The following is a 19,116-nucleotide window of genomic DNA, read 5'->3' on the forward strand; positions in this document are numbered from 1 at the left end:
CCGCGGGAAATATCAGCTTCCTGTTCACTTAAAGAGATAGCGCTGAATTCACAGTGAGCAAAATCCTTGTGAAAGTCTACAAAAAGGTAAAATTTTGCCTACAATTTAATAATAATAATAATAATAATAATAAGCATATTATTCTTGACTTTTACCATAGGATATACCGAACAACTTGGGATTCATAATTCCATCATGGTTTATCAATAGGAGTCTTTTTTGTGGCATGGTTCTGTTGATATATACTGTGGTTCAAGTTCATTTACTTCTTTCTATATTCAACATTACATGCACATTGGCTGCATCTTTCTTAATCACATTTGATGTGTACTTAAGTGTATGCTGAAGCTTCAATGAAGTGGTGGGATCATTTTTAATGATGGAAAAGATAAACAATGGGCTAATTACAATCCACTGCAATATTAAACGATAATATTATATTTACGCATTTTCCGAAAATAAAAGGGTAAATGGAAAAAAGTGAGGGAAAAAACAAGGTGATGGGTATATTTGAATAGCCCGATTTACCCTGGTGCTTCTCTTCAAATAATAAAAATTTAATGACTGGAAAGGTTGTGATTAAAAAAAAACACTGAAAATATTTGCTAAAGTAACTGTTAGGGTAAATATTTTGGTAGTATTTTTATTTTATTATTTTTATTTTTTTTTTTTTCATTTTAATATAAAGCCAGATTAGGGTCACTGTGGCCAACCTTTTAAAAGTATTTAAAAAAAACTCATCCTATCCCTTTAAACAGAGCAAAAAAAAAAAAACATTTAAGGATGGAAGGAGACAAAAATGAAAACCAACACACCACAAATTGTAAATGTAAACTTATGTGAAGAAATTTACAACATTTAACGAACTGATTAATGTCTTTATAGTTAGGAACGACACATACTGCGTGATGTGAATGCAGCATTGTTTTAGCAGGAAGTGAAGGTAGTCAGATACAAGATGACTCTCCGTAGGAAATTTCCGTCTTTGTTTATTTTATTTACTTAACATGTTAACCTTTGCTATTTTAGGGAAGACTTGTAACGAGATATGCAAACTGAATATTTAAACATATTTTGTGAACGTTGCCCCAGTCTTTAATTAACAGTATTCTTTTCTTAAACTAAGTAATTGCTTTTTATCTCTTAGACTGTCTAACTAGTTAGCAAATTATTCACAGTAACATTTATATGTCTCCGAAAAATTCATTTTTTTGTGTATAGAGAATGCAATGGAAAATAAATAGATTTTATTCGATTTTGTGGGTAAAACCAGTAACAAATGCATATTTAAACATTAGTTCAAACATAAATGCAATCGACAATCATGTTTCATTTGAAGACAGCACCAGTGCACATATTTAGGTAACAGTGGCTCTCTTATCTATCTTATGTAAGTACAATGGTGACTGACAATTGTGCAGTTCAGTGAAATGTTGGTGAAATGCTATTCTTTGGCACCATCTAGTGTCTCTGATATTGTTTCTCCTTCTCCGTCTTCATGATCGTTGATGAGCACAACTGTGCATGCACTTAGATGCATGCATCTAAGTGCAAATGCTGCATTTAATATTAATACATGTTTTCTTACCATTGGTACCGATTAGCATTCTAAAACACATTTCATGTCACAAATTAACAATGTAAATCACATTTACATTGTTAAATGTAAATGTGATTTACATTTAACAACAAACCTTGCTATGTAGGTTTGTTGACATAGCAAACCTATGTCAACAAACCTAGGTCTGTTTGACATGACATCATCACACAGTTCCTGTAGATTTGTCAGCTATGAAACTATGATTCCTTTATCTCCTTCTCCACCACATGCAAAGGTGCTTTACTGAACTTAAACGTGGCAACTGTGGAGCCCATTGCAGTACAGGCGTCTTACTCATTGCTACTGTCAACAAATCAGTTTGAGGTCGTTTGAACTTTGTGACATGGTGTTTTAAAACGGATGGAGCAAGAGCCATCAGAAGACGACAGCACTGTAGAGAGATGGATATAGCCCTTGGCAATACTCAGAATGTGGAGTTTAAGCAATGCTCAAATTGTCCAGAGTGTGCCAAGAATAAATCAATTGTAGCATTTTACAACCACTATCAGCAGCAGCCTCAGCCAGTGATGGAAGACAGAATTTAGGATTGATAAGCTTTCTTGTTGCTTATACTTCTGTCCCCTTCCATTTGAATGACGTTCGTTGAAACTGAAACAGAGACTCGTCAGACCAAAAAAGCTGCCTAATTTTTGTAAGTGTTTGGGAAATGTAGGATAATTTTGCTGGTACTTTACATAAACCGGTTCCAAGAAACAGTTATTCGAGCTGCTGTTGCCATTATGTCATATCCAGCCAGTCCACCCATTTCCATCTGACCTCTGGAATGGGTATCCACATGGATATGCTCAATGGATATTTCAGACCACAAGTCAAATAAATGACTATATCTGAAATTCCCACGGGATCCAAAATACTCAGACAACCGTGCCCCAGTCACCAACAATGATCCCACGTAGTTAAGGTAACCTAAATCGTCTTTATTCTCCATCATGATGCTCTATCTGAAGGCAGAAAGTAGAACATCTGTATGCATCGAGTTGCTGTGACGCCATTGGCTGCGACTGAATGGGTTGACTCACTCAAGTGGAGCGTGTAAGTGCACAATAACATTTGTATTTACTCATTTATACATTTTTAGAGTTGAACCGGCCTCTCGGTGACACAGAAATCTCTGTGAAAAAAGACAGCTCGCTTTTATTTACCTTACAGCGGCAAAGCAAATTTTTACTTCAACTAACTCTCAAGGTGATCGAGTTGGGTGCGCCACAAAGGCCACTGCGCGCGCAGAAGGTTAGCTAAAAAGAAAAAGAAAGGGCGTCAAAGAGAGCAAACCTATTTATTTATTTTATTTTTCAGAGGGAAGGGGAAGCGCAGGGGGCAGACCTGACAGTTGCAGCGGCTGCGAGCAGCGTTGAATTGTGGGTATCTTGAGTTTCCTCCTCATAGAGTTGGTCAGCTGTTGCGGAGAAGTTTTTTTTTTTTTTTTGACAGATTTTCGAAGCTGCCCCCTATAGAAGTCTTTTATTTTTAGCCTCCGGCTGGGGCGGAAGCTCCTCCGTCGATTCCGAGCGCGTTGTCACACATTTCCGCGTCGTCAGGAAAAACTTTCGGGTCTCTCCTGGAACAGCTGCCAGAATGAGCCTGAACGAGCACTCCATGCAGGCGCTGTCCTGGAGAAAGCTGTACTTGAGCCGAGCTAAGCTCAAGGCCACCAGCCGCACTTCGGCTCTCCTGTCGGGTTTCGCCATGGTGAGTACGTGGGGTTTGGGTCCTCGCGGATATAATGCGCGACTTCGCGGGCCGCGCGCACCAACACCCGGAGAGTTTGCGTGTGACGCAGATTATTGTTGTCCGCGACGATCCCTCCTTTATAGAGAGGGGCCAACAGGCGAGCTTTTCCCCCACTGTGGTCAGGCTGCAATCTCAACAATTAGTGTAACAGATTGGGTTTTAATTCTGTACTCCAACATAAATTACGTGCATACGTGCGATTAAAAAGTAAAAATCCTGAAAATTGTTATGTGCATATGTATTCACATTCAGCTCTCTTTACTGATACCCCTAAATAAAGTCATGTGGTGCCTGCATTCACTTGTAATTTTCTCTGTATAGATTCAGCTGCTCTGTGAAGGTATCATAGGTTAGTCAGAAAAAAAAAAAAATATATATATATATATATATATATATATATATTGTCATGAATCAAGGAACACAGCAGAGAAGTGGTTAATAATGTCTCAAACTTTAAACTTTCTGTTTAAAGTTAGATTTGATTGCTCGATTGATTGCTTAATAAATTAAGCAATCAATGCTTAATTTATTTCAAGATGAAACCATACATCTCAGAAGAAAAAGTTGCAAGACAAGGACGTCCGTTTGAACCGACAGGCTGGTCGAAGACATAATTCATTACAGAAGCAGCCAGAACGCTTGTGGTAACTGGAGGAGTTGTGGACATTCACAGCTCGGGTGGAGAGTTCAGTTTTATGTAACAAAAGTTTACAACAGGGGTAATCTCAAGTTACTTTACTGGAAAAAGTTGCAAACGCTGAACTTTTTGACTTTCGTACAGAGTATTACAGGAAAAAAATTAAAAAATCAGATCACCCCAAACAGTACAGCAGCAAGAGACTTTGAGCTGTAATTGTTGTGAAGGACTCTGGTTTTAGGACTAAAAGCATAAAAACAGAAACTTTTTAGACTTTTGTTTTCAAAAATGTAAATTTCATAAAAGCCCCAGTTGAAACGTGGCAAAATCTAAATACTTTTTTCAAGGTGCTGTAGCTATTTGCTCGCTTCGTTGCCAGCGTGCCAAAGATAACCGAGGTGGAAAGAAAATGCTTTGAAGAAAAGGTGTTAGCTGAACTGAAGTGTCACGAAGGGAAAGGAACACATCATGTCTATTTCCTGCGACCTTGTTACAGCCTGAATTACAAAAACTTTTAATAGATACAGAAAACTACTTTTAGTGCGCGTATAAGAGATGCAAAATGATTGTTTTTAATGTTTGGTTTCATTACACCCACAAACATTGTGTTCTGTTGGATTTACTGTGACAGATCAACACGAAGTAACATATACTTACGAAGGATAGTGAAGAACATTTTATTGAATTATTTTTTACAAGTAAAGATCCCAAAGTATTATTCAGCCATCCAGTGCGAACACTTTTTTGCTGCACTTAAGTTTGGTGACATTTTCCAGTTTTAAATTTTTGGCAGTCTGGTTATGGATAATGAATAGAGGCATGAACTTATGGTGATCAGCAATAAATGGATTCATTGTAAATTCATTTATTTGAGGAAATAAACATTTTTATGCATGTCTGAAGCAAAACACTCTAGTGGGAGGAAAAATGATGTGTCCATCATTAGAACTGAGTAGACAGTACGGACCATGAAACTGATTTCATTTATACGAATCAAAATTTAACATCGTATAGCCACAGTTAGAAAATAGGTTGGTAAAATGTTAATGAAAGAAAAAGAAGTATTCGTTTCTCTCATGTCAACAGAATAATTATCTCGCAATTTCAAAATGGCAGAACTAATCGAAAGACAAATCTTTACTGGTTGTCGTTGTTGCTTAAACATCTCTTGATGTTTTCTCCCAGGTTGCCATGGTGGAGGTACAGCTGGAGCCCACTCACACGTATCCTCCCGGACTGCTGATCGCCTTCAGCGCCTGCACCACCGTTCTGGTCGCTGTGCATCTGTTCGCCCTCATGATCAGCACCTGCATCCTCCCGAACCTGGAGGCCGTCAGCAACGTTCACAACCTCAACTCCGTCAACGAGTCGCCCCACGAGCGCATGCACCGCCACATAGAGCTGGCCTGGGCCTTCTCCACGGTCATCGGCACCCTCCTGTTCCTGACTGAGGTCATGCTCCTTTGCTGGGTGAAGTTTCTGCCGCTCAAAAAGGAAACCAACGCCACCATCAGCTCCGGCGAGGCGGCGGCCATCGCATCCACCTGCATAATGGTGCCGTTCGGACTCGTCTTCATCGTCTTCGCTGTCCACTTCTACCGCACGCTAGTCAGCCACAAAACGGACCGGCAGATCCGAGAGCTGGACCAGGTCATTCAGCTCCAGAAACAGCTGAATCACGGGGCCGAGAACGACGAGCTGAAGGCAGCCGGACATTTCCCGTAACTGTAACCCATCGAGTTTCGTAGACTTCCCTTTTTCTTTTTTTTTATGTTGATATTCTGATGAGTCACAGCATGCATTTCACAGCTCAATCATTTTCTATGTGTTGGATGTTTACAAAATTTGGTTTACTTTTATATGCAGGTAATTAAATCATTTTTAGTTGCCGACATCCTTAAAAGATAAAAGTGCGTGATTTGTGAGATTAAATTTCGAAAGCACTGAGATGCTGGGGTGACTTACACATTTTATTGGCTTTAATATAAAGATCTGTATTTTATTCTAGCAGCCATTTGGTTATATGTAAGCGGCCGAATGTGTCGCTATGAGTGTCTTCTTGTTGATGAGGGAAAGTTCAAAATCAGCTGAAGAGGGCAGGTGTGAGTAATTGTGCACAACATGCTTTATTTTAAATGGATTTGAAAATGCCAGCTGTTCTAAGATGAAAACTGGGATAAGATGAATCAATATTTCTCTCAAATTCAGTATCCCAGGCTGTCTGGAGTCTTCACTATCGAATGTATGCCTCTGTCAAAGTGCTGTTTTCTTCTCAGACGTGCTACAGGTCGCTGCATGTCTAGTGCAGCATTCAGCTGTAGCTCAAAGTTTTTCCCACCTTGTTTTCTTGTTAGTTAATGAGTGAAATGATTGCACTGCATCACATTTGTTTTTGTTATCATTTTCAGTACGACTAAATCTCTGAACTAAATCTCTGAACTAAATCTCTGAATGTTTTACAAAAGAACAAAAGAACCGTTGAACAAAAGAACCGTTTTCAGGACTCATCTCTGGGATTTACGTTTAGCTTTTTTCACGGTATAGTGTCCTGAAATTACCAAAGATCATTTTTGGGGAAAGACATTCTGCAGTATTTGTGAAGAAATACATATACAAAATATATAGAAATGCTATATTTTCAATTGAGGGCATCGTTAAATAAAGACGCCTTTCCTGGACCACAGTGATTAGTCCATGAAAGTAGGTAACCTTTGACCTGCCAAACAATTGTTTGCACTGCATTGATCAAGGACAAATTGACTGATGGATTTTTGACAATGAATTTTAAATCAGTTAAATATCACTACAACTGTTAAACTGTTTATTAAGGACACCCTTTTGTCCTCCATGTTCTCATTTTCATACCGTCCTTTTTGTTTGTTTATTTCAATCAAATACACTGTAAATCAAGAAGTGGTGACCGGCTGTAGGGAAAGTGTTCTTGAACAACTTTTGCAGAGCATCAAATTGTTTAAATTGTTATTTGCAAATGTGTGTTTTGTACATTTTGTGCAGTAGTTCACAAGCTGAAGCATGGTTACGGATTGTTTGTGTTGCGGAGTAAGGCTTGTGTTTTTCTCATGTCCACATCAATGAAAGCTTCGACGTGGCTGAGGTTGTTGTTGTCTCTCCGTAGCAAAGCTGCATGAGACACTGTCTTTGCAAAGCTTGTCTGTTGCACTCTGAGTTATAATTGCGATGCCACACTTTGTTGGAATATGGTTACACTTTTCTGTTGATAAGTAGATTGTGTTGTTTTGTAGGGTCACTTGCGTATGTATTGCTCATAGGTTGTACGGAGCTTTGTAATTGTCGTGCTTGTCATTTTCAGTGTTCAAATGTTCCTGGTCTGATTTAATTTTCACTTTTGTAATTTAGTCAAATACCAAAAACTCACAGGAGTGCCTTACCAAATGTCTGGTTGTGAGGTAATTACTCACAGAATTAATCAGGAAGCAATCTTCCATGACACTTTTCTGTTACTATTGTTCATTTCTGTGCTTATTTATTAAATCGAGTGTATGCCACTGTATGTTTTGAAAGCACGGCTTCATTAAATGCTCTGTTTGTTTCCGTGTGTTTCTAGTCATGTCACTTTTGGATCAGATTGGGAATAAAATATATTTATTTACGCATTCTCATCACATTCTCATTTGCGTGTCTAAAAATGCAGAGGAAAACAATGCAACACTGTGGAGAGGAGCTGAAGTTGGGTCACAGTAGAATCAATCACACAGGAAACATGTGGACATCGTGGTTTAAATTAGGACACGGCTCTCAGCCGTGAGCCTCTGTCACAACAAAGACCCACAAACCATTTTTCTTTACTAAACTAAAGATAGATTTCTTTTTTGTTTGTTTGTTTGCTAAGACTTTCTCTGCACAAATTTTCAAGATTGTTTTTCATAAACCAAAAGTCCATTTGCTGTGTCACAATGAACAGTTTCTTGAGCAGACAAATTCTCATTTGCAGCAACAATGACATTCAACATTTTTACAATGTGTTGAGCTTAAATTTCAAATGCAGAGATATAGATAAACCTTTAGAGTTAAACTAAACCAGGGTCTTTTACAAACATTCATTGGTAAAATATGGACCGATCCAGGTCTGGCTTGGCTTAATACAACAGAGTTGTGTTATAAATTTTAATTAGATTATTAAACATGTATTACTTGGGTTAAAAATGTTTCACCAGATCTCAAAGTTGCATGACATATACTAAGATTTAACACTGTTGAAGGTGGATAAGAAAGTTGATGTTCAATGTAAAGCTATACAAAGAGTCTCCAAGTTGCCTTTATGACAACCAAAGTGAACCAACATCCACTTTGGTTGAAGTGAATGTTGAATTCAGCATGTGCTGTTGGATTAGAAATAGATGATATTTTAAAACAAAGTAATAAAAGTGAAAGAAACCTGATACAGGCTCAATAAATCCAGTTTCTTCTTGCAGTTTATTACACGCACGAAGCATTTTATACTGGTCATGAATGTATTACAACTTAATTATTATACAGAAATAAAACAAGCAATTTTCTATAAAATTGCTCAATTTATATGTAGATTTTTCTATCAAATTTCTTAAGCATATTCTAGTCATTAAGAAGTTGGAGTGAGTTTCATTTTGGAGGGATATTTCCCGAGTTCCATGTAACTCCATGTAACTCCACTCTTTCGGTGTTCTTCCGCGCAGCCCCAGGATCTACATTACATTCTCTGTTTCTGCCTCCTGGCGGATGAATCCATTATCCTACCAGCGCGACGACGTGTAAAAAAAAAAAAAAAAAAACACCGAACATTTTTAACAGCTTTGCAACAATGTTGCCTGTTCAAAAGACAAAACTTCGGTACAGGTAAGCGAGATAAGGAGTGTTCCGCTCCGACTAACTCTGGGTATTTGAGCGTGTTTCGTTTCACAGCCTGTTATCGTTCAGATATGGAAACAGGTGATGCTCTCCATCACCTGTCGGGGTGTGTTAACCTCTGCTGGAGGACTCATTTCTGCTAGCTTACAGCAGCGTTGACCGTGCTGCAAAATGACGCCATATGGCCTTTATTTTTGACGTTCCCACAGGTTTTGACTAATGTAATGGAAAGCGAAAACCAATTCACAGAGACAGAGACACCTCCTCAGCAGTGGAAAAGTTGCAAATTAATCATTGACCCTGCCTTAACTAAAGGACTGTACAAAGTGTGTCGCTTTGATGGGCAATATTTTAACCTACCCGTAAGTATTGACCTCCAATAATTGCGTCCATCCTTTGCCTAAAAGTTGAAATGAGTTCATTTTATATTCCACGACAATAGTAAGTATTTTTTGTTGTCAGGTTGAGGATTTAGGTCTGTTTCCTGTGGACACCGTCAGAGATCCCAGAGTCTGCCGCCTGTGGAGTAAATACAACAGGACTGACTTGTTGGTTCCTAAATATAAGGTACTTTTTCTATGTAGTTATACAAACAGGCACATTAAATCATACTGGCCATCATTTGCATTGACCATTTCAGAAAATCAGAGAAAATATCACTTGCATAATAATTTGGAACACGGTGTAGTTTTTTTTTTTTTTTGGCAAAAAAAAAAAAGTATTTTATTTAACTGTAGGCTATGATCATTAAAATAATAGAAACAACCCTGAGTCCATGAGTTAAAATTTCAAATTGAAATGTTCACATTGAATATTTGGAGTAATTGACTTTTTTTAAATTGTCTTTTTAGATGTGGCCGAACAGGGCCTTGGAAAAAAATAAAATAAATAAAAATTAATGTTTTTGTACGTCTTTCCAGATTGATGAGTGGTACGTTGGGCCTGTTCCTCCCAAGGAAGTGACATTTTGCAGGTTAAATGATAATGTGAGGGAAGCATTCCTCACAAATATGTGCCAGAAATATGGTAAAGTCGAAGAAGTGGAACTATTTTACCACAACAAGAAGCATCTGGGGGTTGCGAAGGTCATCTTTGACACAGTGAGAGCTGCAAAGAACGCCGTGCGGCACCTTCATCAGACATCTGTGATGGGAAACATCATACATGTGGAAATTGATCCCAAAGGTGAAAGTGGTTTGTTTTCCCTCTTACATTTAGGTAGATGTAATTGTCTTTGCTTAACTAACGAATCAAGGATTTCCGCAGGTGAGAAAAGGACCAGATATCTCCAGCTGCTGTTTAACGGTGCATATACTCCCTGGACGCTGCCTGTGGGCAGCAGTGAGCGCGCCCTGCAGAGCTTAGTCGACACCCTGTTGGTAAGCAATAAAGCTGCTGGTGATGCTGTGAAACCTGACGCCACATGCTGGGGGTGGGCGATTAATCCATTTTATTGATTAATCAAATCTTTTGGGTTGAACATCTGTTTTGTTTTTTTCACCAAAGTTCAGGGTGATGTCTGTTTAGGCTGTCAGGCTAAACTTTGAGTCGCTCACGCTCACATCTGCATTGCCTTCTGTGACTTAAAGCAGTTGTAGCTACTAGGAGCTGGCTGCTACTATACCCTTGATAGCTAGGTAGCTAGTTTTTTAACATCCTTCCTGGATAAGTGCAAATGTATTGCCAATTTATTGTCTTTTGTACATGTGTGTTCTGACACAGGTGTTCAATTTAATTCAGAATGGTCTTAAACTCTTTAATTTGGATTAATATGAGTTATAACGACATTTAATTTCTCTTTGGGATCACAAAAGTATTTTAATTGAATTGAAAAACAATCTTAATAAATCATGGTAAAGATTTTAGAAATCTTGATGAAAATTGAAAGTCGGATCCGGTATGAAAATATCAGAGATTTCATTTTGAAGCCATTTCGCCCAGCCCTACCAGAGGCTAAATAACTTTTTGGCTTCATGTTGCTTTCCCCCCATCTGTCCCTCCTGTCGTAGACCAACACCGCAGCTCAGCAATCAGGAAACGCCTCCAGCCCTTCCAGCATTGCCACTCCTCTCTCCCTGGACACAGCCTACTCCAGCATTTGGGGGGACACTCCTTGCAGCCTGGGCCTAACGCCACAATCTCAGGGAACACCCCGCACTCCCTGCCTGTCTGCGACTCCTCTCTCCCAGGATTCCTGCTACTCCAGCCTTCAGGCGACTCCTGTCCTCCAGGGAGAGCCTTCCAGCTATAGTCTTCATAAACATTTAAGACGAGCGCTTTGCCGTTTTAGGCCTGTGAGTTATCACAGGGGATCTCGTCTGCCTTCAAATATCAGCCTTCTGTTTAAGAGTAGCCAGCCGCAGCCTCTGAACCCGCCCTCGAATCAGAAGCAGCTCGCAGTATGGCATGATGAAGCAAAGTGCTCTGCCTACCAGGAGCCCCCCTGCAGTCCTGCCTCCGGTCTTCAGCAGTCAGAACACAAGGGCAGCTATTCGTCTGTGATTTCCTCGCACAATGCTGCCAGCATCCAGAGCATCCATTTCACAGCTGTCAGTCAAACTGCAGTAAACCACAGAGAGCAGCAGCCTGTGGTTGGGAGTTTGGACTCCCGCATTGAAAGTTTGCTGATAAACAATCAGATTTCTGATACTTTATTCTTGGATAAGAAAACTTCAAAGGCTGATGAACCCTCTCCAGACAGCCCTGCATCCAGTCGTTGCACTCCTAAGCGTGCTTTCTCGGAGGATTTGCTTTTTTGCTCTCTGTCACCTAATGACTCCTCTACTAGCAGCCACCATCGCCCCTGCCACGATGTGGGGAATATCAGTCCATCACTGCTCGTTGAAAACGAGGAGGATGAAACCAATCGAGCTGTTTTGTTTCTGGAAGCAAACTCCCAGTCTCCCACTCCCTCTGAGTCTGAACCTTCGGCAAGCAGAGTCCATGTAACACGACAGGAAGACACTGAAACACCTCCATGGATTTCATCCTCAAAGGTAATTTTTCTATTTTTCCGCATGAGCATTTCAGATACGATGCCTTGCTAAAGGTTTTATACTCGTTTCAGGTTCCCCCTGAACAAGTACTTTATAGCCTGTTTGTCTTTGTGAAATCAGTCACATCAAGCTTTGCTGCAAAATTGAATTTAGGTCTGGAGACAGTAGACAGCTATAAGGGTCTGTTGCCCACAGTGTTGGAGCCCTGGCTGTGTTTTCTTCCCCCTGAATTGTCCTATAGTTACCAATCTCCATGTTTCCATCAATTCTGACCAGTTCTTTACTATGTGCCATACTGGCATCATTAAAATTTTTGGTTGACTGATTGAACAGGAATCGTTGAAATCTCCAAAGGCTGAGATATTCTGAGATCAAATTATATACTACTGCTGGACACGCAGTTTCTTCTGAAGGGAATCTTTTACACAAAATTTTTTTTAGGGGTATCTGAATAGGGGAGGGGGGGTTTGAAAACAAATGTACACCCCTTAGATTTTCATTTTAAAAAATTAAACCATAGATTCTTCTTGCTCGACTTTACAAACATGTAATTTTATGTTGCTCAAGCACAAAAATGTGACAAGGCAAAGTTCTAGACTGATGAAAGCTTTTTCAAGGCACAGTGATTAGTAGATACTAAAATAAAAATGTTATTTGCATTTTTAATATTTATGTTATATGTTGTTTTTGTTTGTTTGCTCCTAGGAACATTATGCTGCAGATAAAGATATACATCTTCCACATACTTTCCAATCTGGATCTCTGCTACCAGCAAAAGACACATCCTCATTCCCTAAATCTCTTTCTACAGCTTCTCTCGCTAATCCCACTCTACCCCGTCTCCCCATAGCTCCTCCTCCAGTTTCAGTCAGATGTTCACATCCTCCACAAGCATCTTTCGCGATCCCTCCCTTCCCTTCACCTGTCCCTCCTGTACCTCCTCGCCTACCAAATGGCACCATTCCAATCCCACCTCCAGGCTGGGTCCCACCTGGGGGCATCCCCATCCCACCTCCTCCTATTCAGCCTCCTCCTTCCATTGCTCCTCCCCCGCCAACCTTTCTGGTTCCTCCTCCACCTTTACCTGGACCACTATCTGTTCCACCTCCTTTGCCTATATACCCTCTACCTGTGCAGCCTGCAGCACCATTACCTCCGAGGCTTGGGGGAGCACCACCTTTCCCGTTCCCTCGACCACCCTGGTTTGCCCCGCCTTTTCCCTCTTTTAACCCCTTCGTGCCACCACCAAACTACAGTCCTGCACAGGAACACCGCCATAAGATAACAGTGGAGAAGGTTTTAGACATTATCATGGATGAGCTGAAATCCATCATCAGGAAAGACATCACTCGGAGAACAATTGAAGGAGTGGCTTTTAGGGCGTTTGAAGACTGGTGGGACTGTCAAGACAAGAAAAAGGTTTGCTTGTTGTATTTTAAGTTTAATGCCCTGATGAATTGATTTGGGTAATTTTTTTGTGTGTCAAGCAAATAGGGCTGAAATAGGGCTCAATTAATTGGATTAATTGTGATGAATCAATTATTCAAATAATCCTTAACTAGTTTAGTAATTGATTAATCATGTGGAAGCATACAGACCCCCCAAAAAAACATTGCTGAAAAATTGCACCAAAACTGTGCAAAATGTTGACATTTTGATTTTAAGATAAGAAAAAACTTTTTAAAATATATTCAATCCAAAACTCCTCACGTTGCCTAGTTTTAGCTTCACCCTGTTCAAATATTATGAAAACAATAATCTCCTTTCAGGCACCTTCTGTGATCCTATTGTTAGTGTGTTACTCTAAAAATGGACTACAGATGTATTTCTGATATTGTATAAAAGGTCAAAGTGAAGAATCTGTAGAAGGTGCCAAAACTTTTTTACCCTATTAATCATTAAATTCATCAGAACAACCAATAGATTAATCAAGAACTATGATGATAGTTAGTTGCAACCCTACAAGCAAATACATTTTTGCATCTGAGTGCACACTTTCTCGTTCAAGGTCCAGGTTTCTCCTGTGAAAAGTGGAGCACCAGGCGTCATGAATATCCTCAGCCATATTAATGAGAAGGGCAAAAAACCTCCTCTGCCTTCATTCAGGGTAAAATATTTGTCCAATATTAAACACAGTGCTATACCACTGCAGAGTGAATGAATTATTCATGCTGAAATACTTTTTATTCAGGTAAAAAGAAAACGATCAGAGGAAGTAGAAAACCAGTCAAGTTCTGCCCAGAAAGGTTGTAGTATTTTTTGGATTTTAATCTTCTTGTTACCAGTCCAGAACATTTCCCTTTTATCATGCTGCGTCCAAATATTTGTTTCAGCTTTGAAGTTGCAGCAGGAGGAGGATGATGTGGAGAACTCAAACGCAGCCAAACGCAGACATGCCAGACCTCTGGAGCTGGACAGTGATGATGAAGAGAAGGAAGAAGACAATACACCTAATGATAACCACCAGATGTCAGAGGCTATTACCCCAGTGCTTTTGGTAAATGCTTGTAAAGTAATTATAGTAGGCAATGAAATTATCTCTTATAATTAGAGAAGAAACTATAAATCCATGATGAGGAATCAGCTGATTTTCAGCAGCAGTGCCTGGCTGGTCGGAAACTCAGAAATACAATTTTCTTTCTGATCAGTGATACATTATCACTACCAGCTACAACTGATGTTGTCTCTGCTTGTAATATAAATAATTAATGAACTGTTACATATTTTGAAAACTATTGTTTAGACTTTCTTATACCGTACTTATCAACTTGACTAAGGTCTTACAAAAAGTGAAAATAAGATTTGGATTAATGCAGTTTGTTTTCAGTAAATAATTCTTTAATATTGATTTTAAAGAAGTACTATTTCCACTGACAGATTTTTCCACGTGCATCAAAACATTTTTTCCGTGTTATGAGTTAAAAATTATTCCAGTTGATCTAGTACTTTTTAAATCAATGTTAAGGGATTATTAAAACAAGCTCCTATACCTTGTTGAAAAGTTCTTGTAAATTAATTTAGCCTTATTTCAAGTTTACTAAGATATTTGCGCTTGAAACAAGACAGGTACACTACAAGATTTTGTGTTTTTGCATCAATATCTTAAACTTTTAAGTTCGGATTTGATAAAACCATGTAATATAAGATATGCTTTAATTAGTCTGACAGAGATGATGGAGATGATGTTGGTCAGCGATGTAATGAAAGGACATCAGCACAGAAAAGGTTTGAAGATGAAAATGCTGTTGTCTGCCGGACTAGTACCGAGGGACAGCGCCTTGGAAGAGGTTTGTTAAAGGGTCATTATGCTGCGTCACAAAAAATATCTAACTTATCACATCTAGTCAATAATTTCATCTTAATTTGCAGAGAGATTATCAGAGAGCAGCACCTCAGAAGAACACGATTACTCGTCAGAGTCCTCAGAGAGTTTTGATGACTCGTCTTCAGACCTCAGTTCACCACATGATGACACGGAGGAGGAGGAGGAGGATGAAGAGGATGGCAGGAGTGATGACAAATGCATTGTGATATCTTCTGATGAAGAGTCGGTGGAGCAGGAGCTCGTTGTGACTCCCTCTGCTCCTCTAACACCTGGAGCTCAGCTGGAGCTGGACTTGGAGGACTGGTTAGAGTCACGCTGTAGGGATCAGATGGAGCATGATTGTACAAACAGCCTCCAAGAGAGCAGCGATGTGGACTCCATGGTGGAGCATTCAGACTCAGAGCTCATTTTATCTATAGAACAGGAAGGTAATTGTTTCAGAGTGTTTTGTATTTTTTTTCTAAAGTTGTAGTAATTTTTCCAAGATTTTGCTTTTTCTCAAACCATATTGAGTAGAAGTTTTTTTGATTGAACATAAATAAATCTGTTTCCTTCTTTGTTTTGTTAATCAGCGGAGTCAGGTCTCTGTGTGCGATCAAGACGCTGCGCATGGACTCCAGAGTCTGTGGAGGGCATGGACGACCTGAGGCCTCTCACTCCCACCGGCAGCTTGGTGGACAGTGACCCTGACAATCTGATCAAAAGCAAACCGGCGTCTCCAGCACCTCTGGATGAAGTGGAGAGGCCACCCACACCAGGCAAGGGGATCGCTGCCGAACTGATCGATTTAGACTCTGATGAAGCCACGTCTCTCTCCCTAGCAAGTAGTAATATTCTTCTGGCTTCTTCCCATTTCCCACCTGCCTCCTACCCATCATTTGAGGAAAAGCCTAAAACTCCTGGGAGGGAGGAAAGCGGTGGATGGACTTACAGCAGTATGTCAACAATTGGTCAAACGACTGCAACTTTTGAGGGAAACACAGTTTTTTCACCTCTCTGCAGCCCTCCAGATGTTCTACCACTGTCGAGCAATCCGTATGTCACTCCCCCAAAAACTCCAGGAAGGGACATTTTCTTACTTAGAAGAGACATTGTCCACAGGAGGAACACACAGATGTCTCTTCCTTTGTTACATGACAGCCTTCATCGTGTTTCTCCCCTCCCCATATCCTCTCCATCCAGTCTTTCTGAATCTTCGTTTGACTCTGCGGATGGAAACCGTGTACGTATAGGTTCAGGTGCGAGAACAAAACCCTTGCGGGGTCTGGAGAACATGCCGGGGCTTTATAAAGACGTCAAACCCTCACCGAGGCAAAATCTGTGGAGGAGGCTGAGGCGGAGAAAGAGGGCCCACCTTCGTCAAAGATTGTTAAAGGGAATAAATTGGTCGTGTCAACATCGTCGCCTGAGGAGACGTTCACAATGTGAGGAGTACAATATCCTTCACAACATCTGCAGGGACGGTTTGGATGAAGAGGATGCCAGACATCTGCAGAGTACCTATAAAAGGCTGCTGGAGCTGGATAACAGTGCTGCTGGGTGGCTCAGTGACACTTTCTGGATTCCTCATCCTCATATCCTTTTTGTTCTCTAGTGGTGGATCACAGACGCACTGTAGAGATTAGATATCTTAATTCAAATATTCAGATAAGGGAAATATGTTTAAATCCCATTTAACTATAGAAATGCTTACAAGATACATGTCATAATTTTGTAAAATATGTGCACCGCTTGGATTTTTTAAAAATTGTTTCCAGTTACAAGCACAAGTGTCAGAAGTGTCACATATTGGTAGACATTATTCTTTTTCTTTACATTTCACAATTGTTCACTAATTTGTATTATTCCCAGGAATTTCATATACAATACATTCAATATTTAGAAAGTAGAGTGAAAAATGTAAATATTCCAGGAATATAATATCTCTTGAAGCCACTGTGTACACCATCTTTGCTTCCTTTTCTTAACTCCTGTTTACTAACTAAGGTCCCGACGGAGAGCAGCGAGGAAAGCCAGTGGCAGCCGGTCCACAGGACTGGCTGCGCTCGCAGTGAAGGTTTCTACAGAATCAGCAGGAAGGACAAGCTAAAATATCTCCTAAACACCAAGCCTCCTGCTGACCTTCACTCTGCACTGGATCAGGTAGGGAGGAAAAGATGCTAAAATGCATTAGCCTCTGTATAGAACCTGTTTCATTAAGGGTCAAGGGGTTCCTTCACAGGGTTTATGCATTTCTGTACAGCAACCCACTTCACTGCGATCTGGATCTGACTTCAGGTCTGAACAGCGCCGCCTGCTGTCCTCTTTCAGCTGCTATAGCGACCTGGTTAAGTTCAACCAGCTGAAGGTAAACAATTGTTTAAGTGGTGGAAATGAGTAATTAAGGCCATGAAATCACTTGTCATTAAAGTAGTAGAAGACTGAATTAGAAATGTAAAATTGATAAGCTCCAAACATGAGGTTTTCGTTTAAGTCCTGTTTTTCTGTTGGACGGTGTCTTGATGTGAGCAGAACCAGCTGAAAAACGCTGCAATAAGAGCTAATCAGAAACCCGGCTTCCTTTTGTGTATGTTTTTAGGCTAAGTCACCCTGAGACAATTTTATCCATAACAATTCTCAAATAATCATATCACTGAATGAGTTTGCTAGAAGTGTTATATGAAAAAAAAATCTGAATATAATTAAAATTGCTGAGTGTTACAGAAAGCTGCAGAAAAAGTATCTTTCATCCTGTATTTATGGTTAATAAACATTTGTATGTGTTAATTAGCCATGCATAAAATTAGCCTTTGTTGCTTTGGTTCATCAGAAGGCGATATATCTTTTACATTTTAGCAGTAAAATGTAACCAAACCATTGGTGGCGTGTGGAGCTGTAGTCTAAATCCTTTGATATTCTGTTAGTTTCGAAAGAAGAGGATTCGTTTCAGTCGGAGTTTAATTCATGAGTGGGGCCTGTTTGCCATGGAGCCCATAGCGGCAGATGAGATGGTGATTGAATATGTGGGGCAGCTCATCAGACAGGTAAAAACAATCAGATAAATTCATCTGACAGATGAATCACATGTTTATTGACAAATCATTTCCACTGAATGTTTTTTTTTTCTGAGAAGTTCCTAAGGGACCCTCTGGTTGTTCTTGGTACTTTCCAGTGGTGTAAGTGCAACAGTGTATCATCACACTCTTTGTGTAGGTCATTGCAGACATGAGGGAGCAGAGATATGAGGAGGAAGGCATCGGAAGCAGCTATTTGTTCCGCGTCGACCAGGACGCCATCATTGATGCAACCAAATGTGGAAACTTAGCCAGGTTCATCAACCACAGCTGTAATGTGGGTACACAGTGGGCGCTAAATGCAACAAGTGATTTTTAGATACCTTTATATTCTATTGACAATTAAAATATTATTTTGTTTTGTTATGTTTACAGCCTAACTGTTATGCAAAGATCATCACAGTGGAGTCTCAGAAGAAGATTGTGATTTACTCCCGGCAGCCGATTAGCATCAATGAAGAAATTACGTATGACTACAAGTTTCCCATTGAAGATACAAAGATTCCTTGTCTTTGTGGAGCCGATAGCTGCAGAGGATCCTTGAACTGATCTCTAATTAACTCTCCTTATTATGCAAAAGTCCTCTGGGGTCCTGAAATGCTCTCTCACTGGATCATAGCTGCTGTTTACAACTGCACAGTTGCTAAAAACTGCTGGCGGGTTGGTTATGCACAGTAAAGAAAAGGTTTTTAAATTTGATGAAGAAAGGAATGAAAAAAGTATTTGGAGCATTAGTTTATCTCTGCATGCTTTGAAACAATCAGCTGAATAAACTGGACCATGTGTAAAATCTGGTGAAATACATTTTATGTATTTTGGTTATTTGACATTATTTTCATCTTTTGCTATTTGTGCCTTAAAAATGTACAAACTGATGTATTTTTGGC

The 19,116-nt window shown here is 39.8% G+C and overlaps 2 protein-coding genes across 3 annotated transcripts; both read left to right on the forward strand.

Annotated features, from left to right (window-relative positions):
- The first annotated feature begins 2 nt into the window (after positions 1-2).
- On the forward strand, positions 3-7,620 carry LOC129373046 (calcium release-activated calcium channel protein 1-like). Of its 2 annotated transcripts, none has more exons than XM_055050757.1 (2): positions 3-86; positions 5,175-7,620. In XM_055050757.1, exon 2 carries the CDS (start codon positions 5,181-5,183, stop codon positions 5,712-5,714), a length of 534 nt encoding a protein of 177 aa, XP_054906732.1. In that variant the 5' UTR covers positions 3-86; positions 5,175-5,180; the 3' UTR covers positions 5,715-7,620. The 2 variants fall into 2 exon arrangements, with proteins under 2 accessions (XP_054906732.1, XP_054906731.1); XM_055050756.1 differs by lacking the exon at positions 3-86 and adding an exon at positions 3,042-3,310.
- Positions 7,621-9,079: 1,459 nt separating this feature from the next.
- Positions 9,080-19,074, forward strand: LOC129373066 (histone-lysine N-methyltransferase SETD1B-like). Its single transcript, XM_055050787.1, has 17 exons — positions 9,080-9,217; positions 9,318-9,422; positions 9,776-10,040; positions 10,122-10,234; positions 10,865-11,851; positions 12,557-13,270; positions 13,860-13,958; positions 14,043-14,097; positions 14,185-14,348; positions 15,012-15,138; positions 15,221-15,604; positions 15,749-16,750; positions 17,155-17,318; positions 17,398-17,523; positions 18,080-18,199; positions 18,369-18,506; positions 18,605-19,074. Exons 1-17 carry the CDS (start codon positions 9,080-9,082, stop codon positions 18,776-18,778), a joined length of 4,875 nt encoding a protein of 1,624 aa, XP_054906762.1. The 3' UTR covers positions 18,779-19,074.
- Positions 19,075-19,116: the final 42 nt, after the last annotated feature.

The sequence above is a fragment of the Poeciliopsis prolifica genome, unplaced genomic scaffold (genome assembly GCF_027474105.1).
Source record: "Poeciliopsis prolifica strain line A6 unplaced genomic scaffold, Auburn_PproV2 SCAFFOLD031, whole genome shotgun sequence".
In the NCBI taxonomy this organism is placed as follows: Eukaryota; Metazoa; Chordata; class Actinopteri; order Cyprinodontiformes; family Poeciliidae; genus Poeciliopsis; species Poeciliopsis prolifica.

What these genes read in the sequence shown, in the direction of transcription:
- LOC129373046 (XM_055050756.1), top strand. Translation starts at nt 3,197, where the DNA reads ATGAGCCTGAACGAGCACTCCATGCAGGCGCTGTCCTGGAGAAAGCTG. An exon ending in TCCTGTCGGGTTTCGCCATG is followed by an intron (nt 3,311 to 5,174) that starts GTGAGTACGTGG and finishes GTTTTCTCCCAG; the next exon opens with GTTGCCATGGTGGAGGTACA.
- LOC129373066 (XM_055050787.1), top strand. Translation starts at nt 9,080, where the DNA reads ATGGAAAGCGAAAACCAATTCACAGAGACAGAGACACCTCCTCAGCAG. An exon ending in TGTTGGTTCCTAAATATAAG is followed by an intron (nt 9,423 to 9,775) that starts GTACTTTTTCTA and finishes ACGTCTTTCCAG; the next exon opens with ATTGATGAGTGGTACGTTGG. An exon ending in GTCAAGTTCTGCCCAGAAAG is followed by an intron (nt 14,098 to 14,184) that starts GTTGTAGTATTT and finishes TATTTGTTTCAG; the next exon opens with CTTTGAAGTTGCAGCAGGAG.